We start from the raw sequence: 19,201 nt of genomic DNA, 5'->3' as shown, positions 1-19,201 counted from the left end.
GCACGCTGGGCTCACGCTATATCACACAGACTTGTGCGATGTGATGATTGAAATAACCTTCACACACTTATGCAACCGGTAATTTAAAGCCCCAAATTATATCATTAGCTAGTGGAATAATTAAAACCAGTCAGATGCAAATTGTACAGTTTTAGAAGAACAAACTTGTCAGAAGTCTGGATGTGTGCGTTTCCACACCGATGCCGTAATGAAAGTTAATTCTTAGTCCTTGTGGGTGTCCGTGACGACGGCGAGTGAAATTAGCTTGTTATGGTGTGTCAGTGGTATCCACAGGTAGTAGTTGTTGTTGTTGTTGTTGTTGTTTTGTGGAGGGCCAAGAGTTTGCATGTTTGTTTCCAACCAAACAGTGCAGCAGGGACCTCAAGTGCTTTCATTTTTAAATTTAATTAAATATACTTATCTTTCCCCAATGGCATGCTTCACTTTGATTATTACTATTAGGTTGTATCATCACCTCAACCCCGCCGTGACGTCTCATACGTCGTCGCCACCAACAGAAATCCATCCACTGCATTGGTGGTCGGACGGAGACATTCAAGAGATATCTGTTAAAACCTGGATAAACAGAGCCAAAATGTTCTTGGCTGCATACCACCGGGGGAGAATGTGAGAAAATTTTTTTGTTTTCTGTCATTTGGATGAGCTGACCCAGTGAGAAAACGGTATAAACGAGGCCCCTGGTGACTGAATAAGTCAGCTGCTGTCATGTGTGGTTGAAGCCAAAACATGCCGGCCCCTGGCCCGTGACAGGAGGCTACACCATTTAAAAGCACTCTGTTAAGATTTAGTACAGCCTGGTGAGTTAGAGCCCCGGCTTGGCTTCGCAGCAGAGCAGACAGTGTTTTCTGACACAACGCAGGAATCCTTTTTTTTTTTTTTCCTTCCGTGAATCATGCAAAGTCTGAGAACTAACCAGACCGTGCAGCAGGAAATAACAGCACGGCCAAAAATAAATAAAAAAATGGAACTGCTTAGTCAACTTTGAGATGCTGTGACCGTCTCTGCGTCTCACACTGAACATTTTGCTGACAAAAATAAACAGGGACAAGCAAATAGAGCAAGTCTAAATGTGTACTGGAACTAAATGGGCTAAATGAAGTGTGCTATGTGGCTAATGGTTTACGTATTTAGTGCACAGCTAAATGTAGTGCTTATTAGATGTGAGCTTAATGACAACACTTCTGCTCTGCAATTAAAAAAATTAAATAAATAAATAAAAAAATGGGGGTAAAAAAAGGGGGACGTCTACAGTGTCAGTCTGGGCTAAACAACTAGAGTCAGGCTACGATGTTGAAGTTGATATACCTCGTATTTGTCTGGTCGCGTCCAAGAAGCCTAGAGAAGACAGAGGAAGCAAAGACAAACAGCGACACAGTGGGGCAAAGTAAGCTTCAGGAGATTATCCACACAGAATGAGCACACACTGGATTCACCTGCAATGATTTCACGTTGGACAGGCAGCGATTTTGAACGTTTCAGACCAAACACACATATTCATTGAATCGAAGTGCATTTTGTTTCTTATTTGGAAATGCACCTATAATGTCAGTTAGATTGAAAACACACATATATATATATATACTAGATAAATTACTCAACTGAAGCTTCAAGGCTCTTCATTGATTTGCATTTCCTTGAAAAATAAACCAACGTTTTCCTGAAAGGTAGCACGTCTGAACATCTACAACGCTGCTCGAGATTCATAAAAAATTGCACCGATGCAGATTACAAGGATTTTCTTTCAGACTGGATTCGAAGCTGCATTCAATACAAATTATGACTGACTCCGCCATAAATAACTCGCGGCACGTTCCCAAGCAACAGGACGATCTGGCATCATCAGCACTTCTTAAAAGTGAAGAGCACCGCGACGGCGAGGTCACGGCGTCTGACTTGGCCGTTCGATTGCAAAATCGGGGGAAGGAACAGAAGTGGTCAAAGTGCCAAACTGGAGCATATTTTCCTGAAGCAGCAAGAGGCCTCCTCAGCTGGCTATTAATTAATGTACTGTAATAAGAGAGAATTTGTTGGCACACGGAGGAAAACAAGGTACTGAAACTAATTATAAGTGAACCACCACTGGCACCCAGGGACGTTGTTTTCCTAATCAGCACCTTTTCTCATCATGGCATTCTGTGTTTTGATTAACCCATTCACTTATGCGCTTAGCCTCCTTTAATAACAGCTGCACACAGGTTCTAATCTAAAAAAAAAAAGGAAGAAAAAAGTGTGAATGTGCAAAGAAAGTCTGGAATCCAATATTAGGCACAATGATACCATCAGCTATACTTTTTTTTTTTTTTAACAAGACAGTGATTCAAAAGAGGCAGAAGCAGCCAGTGAAATTACTGCCCTGTCATTGCACATCATTATGAATCTGTCTGCGCGCTTGTAGTCTGGCTGGTACAATGTAGGACTAGAACGTGAATGGAGGACGGAGCGTGGCAAACAGGAAACCGATGATGAATGAAAATTAGTGACAGCTATTACAAAATGATCAGCGGGGTTTTTCCGAGCACTGCAGCATTAAGTCAAAATCGATCTGACAGTGACAGATAGGAGAGAGAGGGATGATGACAGGCCGTGAATGGGAAGACATTTGGTGACAACTGTGAATGGCGACAGGCGAGTCCTGTCTTGCAGGTGGAAGATAAGATTCAGTAACTCCCAGTACAGCCACGAATGCCTCCGCTGATTGGCAGTGATAAATGGCAGCGTTAATAGGGGAAAAACTGGGGATGTTTCAGCTGAGTCAAATGTATAAATTCTCTTTGGATCATCTTCCAGCACAAACGGGTGAGGATGCAGCTGGCAGTGGATGGGACAAACGTCCTTCATAATGATGTTGTTATTTGCAGCAGATTTAGCAGGCATTTTATCCCTATTAAAAATCTCTAAAATTACATAATGTGTTGCAGCCAGAAACTTTAAAAGCAGAAAAAATCCTCAGATTTTTACCTTACTGTGCTAATTGTGTGCAATTTCCAGTTTAATCGGGTAAACTGACCTGAAATGGTGATATTTCATCAAAATCGCGTTACTCTACATGCCTTATTTGTAAAATTCGCCAAACTTTATGTGTTTGTGCTAACCAGTTTCTATAAAAACCAAAAAATTCTGCACTCTGTGGCGCAACCATAGAGTCATGAGTCGCTCAGCTGTGATTAACATGCATGTGACGGAAATTCAGAGACTATTCAGGTGAACTGCAGCCTGAGCAGAAAACGCGCGTTCCTGTTTTTTAGATGATTTACGGTATTAGAACATTGGTATAATTCAACTATGTCTTGCTGTTTCCATGTGACAACTGTTTGGGATTCAGAGGGTTAAAGAATCTCCAAATCCAATATTAACACATTCCTCGACAAGTATTATCTGCATTTCCAAAGCCTGATAAATAATATTCTTCTGGCTCCATTGCACAAAAACTAGAAGAAACTCCAAGTCTATTGTTCACTTTGAGTCATGCTGCTGCTGTAAATACCAGCTTCACTTTCAGTCCCCAACTAATGCTCTGTTTACTCCTGTTTACTGTTTGCTATTTTAGGACTTAAAACATTGTTGGTTGTGTTCTCTTGGGATTTGTTGGCAATTAGAATACTACCAGGCTTATTTATTACTGAAAAGTTTATGTATTTCTTTTTAAAATTCCCGAGTGAAAAAAGTGCCCCCAAAGCGTCACGGCGTCTTCAGTTTGACATCATTATATCAAGAATCAATGGCTCATTTCACAGTGACGTATCTGACGTTTAAAAAGCTCTACATGGCAGCTTTAATTCATCACGCTGCAGCAGCTGACGAAGCATGTGAGGTAAAATAGGCCACAGTGGCCCAAATATTGTGCAACTTCATGTCCTCTGGGACGGACCAGGACAGGTGCTTTCGCTGCAATTACTGTGTGTGTCTCCTAAAATAGTTTACCTGCTGTTACATGCTTGTATCTTTTAAACATCTACACAACAACGGTGTTTCTGAATGCAGGGTAACTACCTGGGTGCTGCTTTTATATAGATAATTTCACAATAGTTACCTGCTCATTAAAAAAGACCTCTCAAACAGGGAGTGTCTTCATAAAGGTCCTGTGTGCTGCTGAATGCTGTTCAAGGACAGTTTATCTCATATTTAACTAGAAATCTGTATATTTTTGGCAGGAACTTGACAGGAGTGATTTGAAACTGTGCAGCAGGGATAAAATATTCTATAGGGTTGCAATTATTATTCAGCTTTTTTAGGTGAAATCTTGTTTTCTGGCAAATATTTTGAGACCAGCAAGTCCATGACCCAGCCTTTCTGAATCTCTGATGCAAGGAAAATACACAGCACCTAACTTTTTTTTTTTGCTATCAGAGGCAATATGGGCATGTATTATTATTTTTTCAGTATCTAATGCAAGCTAAAGTGCAAACCAACATAGAAGCGATCCTTTCTGAATCCACAAACCTGCTCGAGGCAGCAAGGTAATTATCTTAATACTGTTTACTGCCTTCACAGCAGAAAATTACCCCTCTGAAGTGACTAATCTGTCTGCTGCTCACATGATGCATGTTGTCAGAATAGACCGTTAAGATGGATTTTTCAAAATTATACCATTTTAATGAGCTGATAAGAGCATAACAATGGGCTGGGGATGAGATTCTCTCGTCGGGCTGCCGACTGCCAGAACGCTTTGACCACTGTAAAGCAGAAAAATGCACAGAAATGGTATTCATGGCTCACACGTCTAGAGAAGCCTTTTACCATGTTCTATAGGCAGAGCTTTAATCCAGTGTTATCTCCAGTCCTCCTGAAGGACATGAAGAGAGAGAGAAAAAAAATGGAGAATACATGCCAAAGCATGACAAAGATACATAACCCTTATGTGGCTTCTTTACTCATATCATGTACGTCCTGGAAAAAAAAAAGAAAAATCGAAAAAGTGCCCATTCATTTCCCAAGTGGATTATCACAGCGGTTTGCCAGAGTGGCATAACTGAGCTCAAAAACATCTGATTCACTGCAATAATTAGGCTAATGTCACCGAAATCGTTTCTCTGCTCTTCCCTAGTTAATTTTCTTTGAATTTCCAATGAGCACTTTTCAAAGTAATTTTGCAAAAATACCCCCTTTAAATGCAAATTATTAATAGGGAGTGAAGTAGCATGTTAGATATACTGTTAGCAACACTGGGGAGTACCGTGCCCACGGAAATGCCTGGAAATTGGTTTCATAGCAAACTGCACACTCTTCCCCCCCCCGGCAGTCACAGTGGAAATGTTCAAAACCATTAAAACAATTCCGGCAACAGTGGAGAAGACTGTCAAAAGTTATAGGCAGATGGCAGAATCCAAACTTTACTCTGAGAAGATTCAGGTGACAATAAAGGATTCGGTAAAAGAAGAAGCTGTGGCTGTGTGAAGCACTGGAAGTAATCTGAGTTTATTGGCTTTTAATGATCTGAGGTGGAAAGTGATGGAATTAAAGGTAACTGAAGGGATTTGAGAAGTGAAAGTGGTGGCGTAAAAGCTCAGATGAGTGTGTTAGCTTCATGACGAATGGGAGTCGTGCCTTGTTTTTCCTTAAAATCAATGAGTATTGAGAAGAGATTTGTTCAATAACGGCAAATCCACGTCTGACAGTGCAGGCGATCATGGCTACAGAGCATTATCTGGTAATATATGCAGGTTTTATTCAAGCTTTCGACCAACTGGAATATTAAAAACATGACAGATTTGCTTAATTTTTTTAGTTTATCTAGATATAGCTGAATGCTAATTGTTGTTTAGCATCTTGCTGCAAAAATAATGCCGATATTTAACGTGAAAAAGTCAAAGAATACTGAATGGAGTTGAAGGAAACGTCGGTATTGCAGGGTGAGCTGACCTTTCCATCTCTAATGTCCCTATTCTCTGAGGTGCTGCAGTGTTGGAAGGACTTCAGTTCTCATGACCTGGAATTTAATATTAGCCAAGGTTCCAGAGAGAGTCTTTACCTTGTAATTCCTTTCATACACCAAAGCTTGAAAACAAACAAACAAACTGGTACCTGCTCTCCTTCGGTGAAGACTCTGTTTCCGAAGCTCCAGGAGATGGCGGGCGTGGGGTCGCCGGACGCCTCGCAGGTCAGGGTGACCTGTTCGTCAAACTCTGAGGCAGTCTGGTTCATCAGGTAGGTAATCACGGGTTGCACTGGAACATCACAGAAAACACAGCGTTCAAGACACCGATCAGGATTGCCGCAAACATACTTTGTTTGTTGCAGCCGTCTGCTGGCATCTGATAGCGACGTTGCCCCTCGAAGCTGTATCATTGTCATTCCGCATGCATTGATTTCTCTGAGGTGAAACAAGCCCGGCAAACACTTACTTCATAAAATGGCACGTTATCGCCTCATAAAGCTGTTATGGCAAAACAAACAACGACCTATTTACACCTCCTGACAAGGAACAATGCCTCTTGATGAGCGCAGTGTCAAACACTTATTCTCTTTTTACCTCTGCCCTCACCTGAGGAGAAAATAGCTGGATTCATAGCCGGCAGACGCTCGACATTCATGAACATTCACCCAAAAGGACCAAAACCCAGGAAGCATTTTGTTCGCTGGACTCTTGCAATGAAAATACTGTTTGGTCCATAGTGATTAATCAAGTGTGCGCCTCTAAGGACGACAGAAAAGGTTAGAAACTACCGTTTTTTTCTCGGCATGCATAGTCTCATTACAAAGCGAGGGACTATTTCTGCTGCTGCTGCTGCTGCTGTGATGTCGGCATCTGAAAATAGTTCCACTGTTTCAATCGCGAGGCTTTCAAAGGGTGATTCAGACTGGGCGGACACCATTCAAAACACAGAATTTTTAAGGAGTTAACAACTACTTGCTAAACTAGGTTCCCTTTTATTGCTGGTTTTTGATGGTCGTGGAGCCTTAAAACTCCAACGATTAGCTAAAAGTGGCTAAAAAGCTCTGCAGCGCTGCACAGCGGGCCGATAATTGTCTGTGGGTTTCGACACCTTTTACGTGATGACTTGATCCATCGCTTGCATGCAAACATTAAATAGCGAGACATTTTTAACAATGCCGTAGTAAAAATATAGAGAGAGGCTTCATTAGAGGTGTGGTTTCATACCCCATTGACCTACAACGGAGCCACAAGCACATGATTGCATAATTTCCTCATGGAGAGGACCTCTAGCGTGATATATCTTTGAATGTCCTAAGGGGTGGCTTAATTAGTTTTCAATAGGACACGCTGTATGCTTCACGCTGTGCACCCCTACACCTAACAACTAGAAAAGCTGTAGAGGAGTGTGAAGCAAATGTCAATAGGTAGGACAGGAAAAAGGCCAGAGAGAGAAAACAACACAAAACAAAAGCGCCACAGCGTTCTCTATGCAGTCGTAAGCAAATGGAGTTATTCTCTTACCGAACACGTTCAGGCTGACTTCCTCGGATTTCTCTCCCGCCTTGTTCTTGGCGATGCAAGTGTAATCTCCTTCATCCACTTTCTTGACATCTTTTATTTCCAATTCTGAGCCATCCCCGTTCAGGCTGTACTTATCGCCCGTTTCAAGGACGACGTTGTTACTGTAGCAGAAGGAGAGGGAGAAAAAGACAAAGGTTCACATCACAAGCAGTTGCTTACACAACTTGAGAGGCCTACAAATAAGTTTCTTAACTCGCTGACAACGAGCCGTTTGGGGGTTTTATCTCATGAAGCGAGCAGCTGCCGCACAACAATGGCTGGGAGAGCAAAAAAAGCTGTCCTTTACTGTCTTTTACATCTCCAACATTTCCACAGCTTTTGTTTGCCTCTGTTCTCCCGCAGCCTTTACAACTGTGTTTTTAGGAAGGCCACGGACCGGCTGGATGATGATGATGCATGTTTCTTTTCCTCTCTCTTGCTCCAGAGAAGCAGACCTTCAACTAGAGGTTAAAATCCTGTTTGTAGAGAATTAAGTGTTTGTATGCCTGGAGTAGCAGCATCCTAGAGCAGTTTGCAGGCAGACAGTGAATGACAGGCCTGTCAGAAGCCCCAGGAAACCAGAACAAATAGAGCCTTACCCCTATGTTTTTTCACCGCCTCGCCCATCTGTCCTCCCAACAAGCACACTGACTGTCTTAACCCTCCTCTGGCCAGGAACTACATCTCCCTCGGCTTCAACACCCACATCACACACCAGCTTTGCGAGCACGGAAGACAGCTGTGAGCAGGATCTGAGTTCAATAGTCTGATTTATTCGCATCGCTACAAAAAAAATAAAATGCTTTATCTAAAGGTTCCTCTGCACAGCAGTGGCGCTGCTGCGAGACACCGCCGAACGGCGCACCGCGAATATGAAAGTACATTGAGAAAACAGCTGCACGGCAAGAAAGGAACATCGGGTATTTTGTACGAGTTGTCAGAAATGAGTGGTGATCGAGCGTCTTTTAAATCTGGAGATCCGGAGGTTTAGAAGCAGGTCGGTCAAACACCCACAGCGAGTCTCTCGCTGAGATATCTCCTCATCTTTTGGTTCCGCAAGGAGCAAAGAGTAGAAAACACTGCAAGCTTCTCATTGTTAGCTTTTGCTGACTGTTGTTTTTGTACCAGATTATAGCAGCTTTAACATTCTGTGAGCGTCTCGCCTAAAGGCCAAAATGCAACTTGGCTACGGTTTCTACAGCGCGCTCCGTGCAAGCTGGTATCTCACCATTTGTCAGAGTAAGAGGAAGCGTTCTATAACACCATTGTGCAACCGGCGGTGGATTGTTTCTACTTTTGTGCATTTAACACTGATGTTTTAACAAGTCGCTGTCTGGCAGCCGCCTGAATCGTGGCTGTTGTTTTGCAGGAACAATTGCAGAAGCGGTATTGATAGGGAGCCTCAAAACCTCGCGGAGAGGAAGTCAGTTCGGAGGGATGGATCAAGAAAAATGTTGGCGTTGGCATTGACAAACGACGCCATTCTGCCAGCGTGCAGTGCCGGCGCTGGATAGATATTGTTTATGAAGAGCAATGAGATTTAAGAACATGTTATTTGGTTTGGAGATGATGTGAGGAAGATAAGGCGGGCAAAATAAATCAGTCAGAAACTTATTAAATCATCATTTCATGTCGGATACGGCACTGTTCAGGTTGTATTTACAGGTTGTGACGGTTACTATAATTGTCATGTTTTGCCTCTTATTGACAAGTGAGGCCCTGGATAGGCAGATTTATTACTGTATTCAGTTTCAATAAAATGCAATCAACCCCCACCCTGGTTGTTCCACTCGTGTTTCTGTTTTTGGAATGCCGTAACCAGCACTCAGTAATATGTAAATCAGCTTTTAAATACACTATAATCAATCAGAACGCAGTCATCACTGTAAAAAATGGATATTCCTGCTGGATTATGAGCCTAACAGGGCACTTTAGCATTTATGAGCCATGATTGCCAAGCGAAAGTATTTATTAACAACACGCTTTATGCAAGAATTTGCTTTATTAAATGTAAATGTCAACCTTTTAACGGGAATCTAAAAGCAGCTGCCGCGACCAGGTGCAGATTCGGTGTGAGTTTTCACACATAATCACGCCAGCCAGATCAAACCCGTATGAAATTTAAATGGTGTGCGCAAAGGGGAAACTCTGTCTAAATAATACTCATCAAAACCTTTCTGCTACACTCATGCAAATGTAAATACATGTAGATCTTATCATTTCTCCCACACAACGTTTTGCAGGCAAGGCCATGCAAATTCAGATTTGTGCCCTATCTGCAAACACTTTGCACCACCACCTCCCTGAAATTGATGTTGTGTGTACGCAGGCCTTTCAAACAAGGCACACACACACTTTAAACAAAGAGTTTGGCTGCAAAGTCTGTGAGAAGCTGGCAGCAATAGCAGCAAGCAAGAGAGGTAACATCCTTTTATCTCCGACTTGATCAGAAGGCCCAATTTATAAACAGGCACAAAAGCGAGCAGCCCCGGTGGATTACTCAACCTGAAATATGCAATTTGCACTTCCAGTTGGTGTTCAAGTGCCCCTCCGTGGGGCTTGTTCTGACTTGATTTGCATATGCAATATTAAAAAGGGAAAAAAAAGAGACAACAAAAACAACAACAATACCCTCCTCTTGTTCTTCTTCCTGATCAAGAAGTATGTTTTAACCGCTGAACATTTTTCACTTTTTTTTTTCATTTCTTTGTTTTCCTTTGAGGTCAAGAACAAGAGGTTTGGAAAACATTTTTTGCTCGGATCCACGTCTAATCAGATCGGTGGTTAATCCGAGCCCGTCGTTAGAGCAGGCGAGTGACATACTGTGCCCAGGTAACGGTGGGCTCGGGGAAGCCGTCCGCATCGCAAGCCAACAGAGCCGAGCTGCCAACATCTGCTGTAGCGTTGACCTCCGACTGCCGGGCACGGATGGTGGGAAGCACTGAAACAGACGAAAATAAAGTTACAGGATAACTATGAAGTGCGTGCAACAAGTGCTTAAGATCACATTTAGAAGAAACTCTGTAGAAATGCAAATTTAAAGCTGCAATAACTGATTTTTTTGGCCACTTGGGAGCAGCAGAAGCAAGATAAAAACCAACTTTCCAGCAGGGCGTAACATTATCATTTACTCGGGGTTGTGTCCCTGATGAGCATAATTATTTTTTTTTGTCTCTACCAAACTCCCGAAACAAATAATTCCTGCTTTAGCTGCTGCACCGTGTTTATCAGCTAACTGTGTCTCAGTGACGTTTGGTTTGGTGCAGGTACAAACTCTGTTCACTGGGAAAAAAAAACAAAAAAACTGCCTCCCACAGCCAAAAAACAGCACAGAGGGAGCGGTGAGAAAAACAGCTAGCGATGAAGAAAGCTAAACAGTAAGAAAAACATCACTTTACAGCTGGTGGAAGCTGCACGTTTTGATTACTCTGTCGGGTAATTGCTTCTCGTCACATTTTCAGTTGATAAACTTTTACTTTTGCTGCTTTCAAATAACGACTTTGCATTTGTGGGTGATTAAATTCCTCTTTTGCTGTTATCAGTTGTGACTGATACGTTCCAAAATGATCCCAATTATGTGTTTATGCCTCCATTATACAATACGGTGAAAGAAAAAAAAAAAACTTACAAGAACTTTAACTACCTCAGTTTCCGTCAGAAAATGTAGGCAGTGGTTTGTAAGGTCAAATTGGAAACCTGTGCAGAGTTTTTGCCGTTGCTAGATGAATGTAGTATTTTAGCTGTCGTCAAAAGTGGCAGTAAATTAAAAGTCATAGCGTCAACACAACTCATGGACATCTACAGCAAAATTCACAGCATTCTCGCCTGCAGTTGTTGGATTTCTTCCTCTGATCCAACGAGTTGTACAGATGGACATATGAACAATATTTACGGCTTTAAAAACAACATTTCCAGGGGTTGAGGGTCGCCGCTGCTGTATCCTAGTTAATCAAAAACAGCCCTGATTTCGATGAAAAGCGTAGCGGTCAGAAGGCGACGGAGACGCAGTTCTCACCATTAACGATGACCTTCATCATCCTGAAGTCAATTTCTCCCCTGACCATGACGCGGGCCTCACAGTTGTACATGCCCTCATCCGTCTTCTTGATGCCGCGTATCTGCAGATGGCCGTTTGACATGATCCCGAACCGCACTGAACACAGAGGAGGCAAGCACAGAGGAGAATGAATCACAGGCGATTCAACGCATCCAAGGTTACAGAGATTACACCGACATCGCAAAACAGGCAAATTCTGTGCATATTACATAAACTCCACGTTCCCGTTTTGCTTGTTTTAGTTTAACACTTTGCGATAACATATTCAGTGCTTGATCTCCAGTTAAATTGTGTATTTATCCTCCCACAAGCTAAAATTAGGAATTAAATATTGTTAGTGAATCATAAAAAAAAAACAAAGAAAGGGCCATGAGTGCATCTAGGAGTTAAAGTCAAGTTGGTTATTTTCTTGACTACAGGACTTTCACTCTGCAAACATGCATAAAGGTTACTGAATCTACATGTTGGAGCCAGATAAAGACGACATACGGTATTTTACACCAAGCACAGACAAAATGCTGCAGCGCTAATTAAACAGCACACAGTAACAGAGCAAACTGTCTTCACTGAAACCAGGTGTTGTTTCTCACACGTTGCTGGGAAGGAACAAAAAAAAAAAAGCACCCAGCGATTATTAAAATCCAGACTTAAGTGTCTTAAAACAAAGAACCGAGTCATTATTGTTTGTTCCCAGTTTGAGAAAACTGTGAGCGAATCTGTGTTTAGTTAAAAAAGTCAGCGGATTAACTGACAGCTGTTGCAGTTTGGTGTAACGTTGATGGGAGACTCCTCTCCAGGTAAACCTGTGTCAAAGAGAGGCAAATAATAAAATCACTCATCCTTGATGCATGTAGGGAGGTGTTGGGTGGATGTTTGCCGAGCAACCGAATACACCTTTCCTCTTTTTTCCAATTTCATCCAATTTACTCCCCGCCGATTTCCCCTCAACCACTAAAACCATTAAACAATAGTTTGGTACCAGCTGTGGACGACACATCTCTGGAGTTTATTAACATTTTTGAGGCTCAGACGTCGGTCGGTTTTATGTTAATGCTCCCCACAGACAGAGCCGCAGTACATTCGATTTGTCATATGCACGAGGTTCAACAGAACATCCAGTGATGTATGAGGCATCGTAATGAACTAATAAACAAAACACTAAATCTAAGCTAATAGCAGCTTATCAAACTGTCCAAATAATGAATAGCCCGGTTTATTCATGATTTCCTCATCGCTGAGAATTCTGTCCGTGTGTGATGCTAATCTAAATGCTACTTTAGGGACAGTTAAATTTAAAAAAAATGGGATTCAAATGGTGGATTATGTAAGAAGTGATTTACCTGCAGCTGATCAACAGCATGTCTGACGCGAGAAGAAACGACGACGGTGTGACTCGCCATCAGACGCTGATCAATGCTGTCTCCATGTCAGGACAATTTATGATTACAAGCAGACTAATTAATGGAATTACCCCGTCGTTACACTGGTGTAAACGAGCCCAACTCTCTCCTCGTGAGTCCCGCTGCTGTCTGATGCTGCGAGGGATTTAATAAACTCAGAGGAAAGACGCCTGCAAAACAGCTGGGTGCACCGAATTAAACTTCAGCACAAATTAACGTTTTTGCTGAAGCCTGGATTGGATTCGGCGAGTCTCGTTAATGTGGCCTGTTCTGGCTTCGTCAAAGTTTCATGTTTAGGGACATTTCAGATTGTTTTAGATGTGAAACTGCAGCACAAAGTGGGCGAGAAAGTGGATTTTTCTGGTGCAGAAAAAAAAAAACGTCCCCAAACTGCTTCACACAGCTCTAAGTCCACACGGGAAAGTGTGACCAAGTGAGGTTGCTGTTTTACCGAAAAGTGACCAGAGAAGTCTGACGGGGCCTAAATTTGTTGATCAGCTCATACATTTGTGCTTTTTATCAGTTCCATCACTAAAAAACTCAAGAACAGACTCCTTCATGTTGGGAACTGAAGTTGAAAAATCTCCCAACTTTTTCTTTTTTTTTGAAGACAAGATATATTTCGTTAACCAGCTCTTAATTCATGTCACATTAGAATGACAGCGCCCTGTCAGGACGTTTAGCGGCGCAACACGCAGCGCACGGTCGGGTCAACTGCTGCTCCGAGCAAAAATTACATAAGCAATTTTCAGCTTTTCAGCGTCGGTTACAATTAGTGGTTTTTTCCAGTGAAAAACACATTCCTTGACAGGAGTCCAAGAATAAAGGCGGGCTTAGCACAACACTGTGGTGACTCCAGGCTCTCCGGCGGTCACCATGGGAGGGGTTACTCTGAGGTTAAAATAGGCCCGGTTCAAGTGTGAAACAAAGCCCCGGCTCACGTCCACCTCCCACAGCAGATTTGGAGATCTCGGTTGGACTCTCTGAGGCAGAGCTGCTTTTGGACCGAGTGTTCTTCCAAGAGAAAGTAGCTGTTGGCCGCACGAAGCTTCCCGATTAAATCATTCACAAATATTGTGCATGAAAGTATCCACAACACCAGTCACCTCATCCTATTGGCAGCAGAAGGCTGATAAGTTTGTAATGTTGTCTCGTACAAAAGTCAGTTTGGATTCACGTTGCAAGAACAAGTTTCAGAACATCCACACAAACTCGTCTGTCTGTTCCTGCGGCACCATTTATTTCTACAGTGTTTATTCCTATGAGCAGCATGTACACTCACAGTTTTGCCACAACAGAGCTAAATACCTTCGTTCTGTGTCACACTTCATAGCGCCGGAGCCCGTTTGCCGGCAAAGCAGTAATTGCTCAGAACATAGGGATCAACAATAGAGAAAAGGATTATAATGCAAGAGCGCTTTGAGAAGTTTCTATAGATCCCTTCATGTTTTTGTTTTGTTTGTTGTTGATGTTTTTTTTTTTCTTCTTCTTCTTCGGCTGTGACTGTGACTCACCACTGGAATCCATGGTAACGGCTGCAAATTGAAGCTAATTACAGCTTCCTTTCTCTCAAAAGAAGCAGGCAACAACCTTTTCAGAACCTCCTCTCGAGCCCACAGGCAGCGAGCAGTCGAAATGCTGACGAGATACACTTTCCGCGGAGTGTACCTTTAATAGTACAGTTACTACAGTGGCACACTTAAATTACATTTTAGGCTTTTTCTTCCCTTCTCCTTCCCCACTTTTCTCTCTCTTCTTTTTTTTTTTTATATTTAGTTTTTCAGCTGTAGTTCTGCCTCCATTTGGGGAAATTAAACTCCAATCTGCCCTCAGACATAACCACTTCTTGCAAGGCCAAAAAGTACAATTTCCATGTTCATGCATCATCTATGAGGTCTGAAAACTACTTCCTCCCCCCTCACTGAAAAAAGGCCCGGCTTTGTTCATCGACGGCGGGCAGGAGGAGACGGAGATGAGGAAGAGTGCGGCAAATTGATCGGAGAGCGTGGACCGGCAGACGGCGTTGGCAGGGAGGCGAGGCGGCGGCTCGGGGAGTCAAGAGGATGACACGGCATGCCAGGTTGGAGGTGAGAAAAGCAGCTCAAGCAGTTTTTTTCTGTTTTTTATTTTTATAATTTGAACTGGCTCACCGTCTTTGGCTGCTTGGATCTTGGCGCCCTTATACTTCCAAATAATGGTGGCTGGCGGCGAGCTGACAACATCGCAGACGATGTCGGCGTCGTCGCCCTCGTTGAACTCCTGCGGGTTTGGAGCGTTCTTGAAGGTGATCTTCTCTGTAGGGGAAATGTGACAATGCATACATTACACGTTTTTCAGAAACACCTTTCGCTTTCATACCGACTCTCCTAAAAAGGTGAAAACTCTTGTGCGGCTTCTTTTTTCGTTGGTTTCATCTTTATGTAATCACAGACGGTCGGCGGGGGGGGAGAGGAAGTTGAGGTAAAGACAGTTCAAAGACTCCACGCAGGCGATGTTAAGTCAGACAACACCGCTGAAAGGAGTGCAGCACTTTCAGTAATTTTAATAGGACAGCTCTGTTGAAAGAGCAGGTCAGCCGGTACAGACAGCTTTGCAAAAAAAAGTATGATCGAGCATAAAAGTGAACCTAATTCAGCCGTTGCAGCGAGGCGCGGCACATCCAAGTGCACAACGTCTCACTTTGGTACGAGACATTGCTGTATTTCTACCTGACTAGATTTGCAAATAAACCCCGATTGGGCATCTTCAAATCATTTAATTGCTCAAAATGTATTCTTTGGAGTGCATTTTATTGTCTTGAAGCCCATTTCAAAGTAAAAGCTTTGCGTCAAATGTATGCAACATGCTTGAGATGAACAAGAAAATATATTAAAAATCTGTTTGGAGATTTTTATCAGGAAGTCGTCTTGGTTGATGACCATCTAGCTCCATGTTCCAGCTACTGTTTACATCATTGCATTCCCTTTTAAGCACATATTTTCTGAGGTAACTGAATTAAATTTCTGCTAATTGACAAACACTTTCTTGTAAAGAAATGACGTGGAAGTTAACTACTTCCTGCATAATGTTGACTTGAAAGCAAAAATGAGGCCAGTAAACACAATGATCGATCCTATTTGAACCTCTTTGGCACGACCGAGCACAAATGCAGTTTCTAGTTTTGCAGAAAGTGCAGCATACTTGTGCCGTCAGTTCGGTTTGTTTCTGTCTCTGCTGTCACCGTCAACTGACAAGGAGCGTTCATTCTGCTAAATACTTGATCTGATTTGCACATAATACTTATCTTTCTACATGTTTTCTTTGAAAGTGATGCCAATTACTGCTCAACGTGAGCTCCTGAAATGACGCTGATTGGCAACGTGTAAAAACACTCTGAAGGCACAGTTCAAACAAAAGTCAGCGGAAAAACTCAAGACTGCAAAAAACAAAACATAGAATCCGAGACTCACGGATGATCTTCACTTGGACGGTGGCCTGGGCCTCCTTGTCCCCGTTCTTCGCCACGCACTTGTAGATGCCGGCGCTGTCCACGTTGGCGTGGTAGATGGTGAGAGTCGACGTGGCCTCATCGCTGCGGCTCACGAAGATGTCCGGCCTGTTGGGGAGGATCTTCTCACCGCTGGGGTCGTACCAGTCGATGTCTTTAGCATCTCCCACCACTGGAAAACACACAAGGAAGCTATTGAAAGAAGCCTACGGTTGCCTTTTAAACCCTGAATTCCTGTTTTGTGCATCTGCAACGTGCTGCATTAGCTCGCTTCAGCACGCCTCCTGCATTGATAGATGTGTCTCCTCCATCCTACATGTATTACTAAGCTGGTATCTGTAGTGGAGACCAACAGAAGCACATGTGTGACGTTTGTGGCAAATTGTACCATCTGGGTGTCAGGACAAGAAAGAACACGTTAATGCAGCAAATGAGATGCTTTTCTCATCGATCAGAATAATGTTTATGCATGACTTTACATCCTTAATGTATATCATCAAACAAGTTTAAGCAAGACTCCTTTGTGACATAGTGTAAGTGAACACAAACCAGACTCAGTGAAAGACTGAACGAGCTCAAAAATAAATCACGGCACCATGGTGTGACAATTGCCTGAAAACAGATGTCTCTTCCAGATCAGACCGGAGACATTTAACGACATAAAAAGGAAAGATGTGAATAATTTCTACTTTTCTTGGTGGGATTATTCAGTAGGAGGCAACTTTTGCTAAAAGAAAAAACAAAAAAATCAAACAACTTTTCTTCATTTTTTATGAAGACGAGACAGTTTCTGGATCTCCGAAAAGAAATTATTATTGTTATTATTATTTTTTAAAATCTTTTCTCTGAAGGATGCAGAAGGCTCTAAATGCATTCTGACATTCTTTCAGCTGAAGCTAAAGCCAAATTTTGAAGAAACAATAAATAAATATATAAATAAATGAATTAGTGAGCAGCATAAAAATGTCAAGGTTTCCACTCTAAGACGATGAGCTCGGCTTTTGTAGCTTCCGCGAGCAGCAGCGAAACAACAAGTCGTTAGTAATGATGATGACCTTCTTTTTAAAGGGTCAGTTCACCCAAACTACATTAAAAATATATGCTTTCTTATTTGGAGGTACAGCCTTGCAGAAAGTTTTTGTTTTATTGGCTTATGCTGGATCGATAGACCAGATTTTCACACCTGAGAATTCTGCCTCACCATCAAGACAATGCAGAAAGAATTCTTATTTTCTAGGATTCATAAATGAGAAAAAAAAAGCAGATTTCTATTCGCAGCAACGCCTGTATTTACAATAAAGATAATAACAATACTAACCTATGATGTTTACACTTTAATTTCATGCTTAAGAGCTGCATTAAAAATAAAGAAGCATCAACAGTGTCGACTGCTCGATCATCAAAATCTTGGAGCTGCTAATCTGCTCATAATACCAAACTTTTTTTTTTTTTGCCTGAGACTGTTGTTATGGTGACTTTGATGTGCAAAAACTAAACTGAACTGATGTGATAACAGGATTACTGGAGAGATCTGACAAAAGAGCAGAAGAAATATTCAACAAAGACGCACAAAGCGGCGACTGTGCGAGCTAGTGCTGCTCCGTGTGCCTTCTCCACCCTCAGTTTATTGTCCTGCTCCTCACTGGATGTGACTCATCTCCTGTCTCAGGTTCTCCTGCTGCAGCCGCATCTCATTTATGACACAAACGAGCACTTAAAAAAAATAAGTCATTGTGTCTGGACGGCCAGGTCAGAACATGTTCTGCTCAAATTAGACAACCAGCGTAGCTCCGGTCATCTTTGTTGTGCTGATGTTTTTAAAATATACGGATGAACGTTGTGTTTTCTTTGTAATTTGAGCAAACGAAATTGATTTATAACGTCGCCTGACTGGCATGATCTGTAACGCCAGACAAACGTAAACACCACATGCATCTGAAAACACAGAAAAAGTCTCATTAACTTTTCTCCCTCACCTCTGCTAAGCCCTGTGTCTTACCTGGCTATGATCTCAGCTTCCCACCGCCTCCTCAGAATAAACTCCTCAATCAATCCGTCTGTTTCGTTTTTTGTTTTTTGTTCTCCCACCAGTACACCGGTCTCATTATTTAACCCGACTCGTATCGCTTTTATCAGATGACCTCGGTTAATGCCGCCAACATCCGCTACGTGAGGTGACATTTGCATCAAGCTGTGCTAAATGAGTCTGAGCTCGCTCTTACCTTCGCAGAGGAAAAATTTGGACTCTCCGACGCTGATCTCCCCTTGTGTTGGAGTGATTTGCACCTGGATGGCAGCTGGATGGGAAGATAGAACAAAACATATACATTAGTGTCTGGCTCCGTTGAGATTTGACAGAAAGGGGCAAAGCACAAGAAGGAAAGGCTCAGAGTCAAATTGGCTTGCCTGCTCAAAGGAACAACCATGCTCAGCCGTGCCCGCCGCAAACGCAACTCTGGGATGAAATTTTTATGCTCACTAGACTGCAACATCTCAATGTGCAGATTTTAGACTCGCATGGCCCCCGCAGTTAGCAAGAAATCAGATTTTTCTTTTGTATTTACACGAGCAGCAAACCGCAGCGCTGAGCAAGGCTACGCAGGCCCTTCATGGCTTCACTTTGTGGTTTGTGTGAGATGATATCATTTCTTGCGATCCACTCCTGCTGTAACCTTTTGCCAGCAACACCTCCAAGGTGTGCGTTGCTAATGAATCATGTACCTGTGACAATCAACTGTCTGACACCTCACAGAGTCAAAGGCTGCTGTTGGCACCTCGTTGAAGCATTAAATTGACGGGAG

General features: G+C 42.5%; 1 protein-coding gene across 1 annotated transcript in view; it reads right to left on the bottom strand.

Moving 5' to 3' along the window:
• The window catches only part of ncam1a (neural cell adhesion molecule 1a), an 87,813-nt gene that overhangs the window by 66,391 nt on the left and 2,221 nt on the right, over positions 1 to 19,201 (bottom strand). Inside the window, exons 2-9 of the mRNA XM_008279107.1 lie at positions 18,623 to 18,697; positions 16,363 to 16,572; positions 15,064 to 15,207; positions 11,472 to 11,609; positions 10,280 to 10,397; positions 7,418 to 7,578; positions 6,043 to 6,185; positions 1,327 to 1,356 (exon numbers count right to left, since the gene is read on the bottom strand). Coding sequence (XP_008277329.1) covers positions 1,327 to 1,356; positions 6,043 to 6,185; positions 7,418 to 7,578; positions 10,280 to 10,397; positions 11,472 to 11,609; positions 15,064 to 15,207; positions 16,363 to 16,572; positions 18,623 to 18,697 — 1,019 coding nt within the window. The remainder of the gene's footprint in view (positions 1 to 1,326; positions 1,357 to 6,042; positions 6,186 to 7,417; positions 7,579 to 10,279; positions 10,398 to 11,471; positions 11,610 to 15,063; positions 15,208 to 16,362; positions 16,573 to 18,622; positions 18,698 to 19,201) is intronic.

The sequence above is a fragment of the Stegastes partitus genome, unplaced genomic scaffold (assembly GCF_000690725.1).
Source record: "Stegastes partitus isolate 25-593 unplaced genomic scaffold, Stegastes_partitus-1.0.2 Scaffold144, whole genome shotgun sequence".
Classification (NCBI taxonomy): domain Eukaryota; kingdom Metazoa; phylum Chordata; class Actinopteri; family Pomacentridae; genus Stegastes; species Stegastes partitus.
The sequence above is the reverse complement of the archived record's forward strand: the minus strand, read 5'-3'. Positions and strand labels throughout refer to the sequence as shown.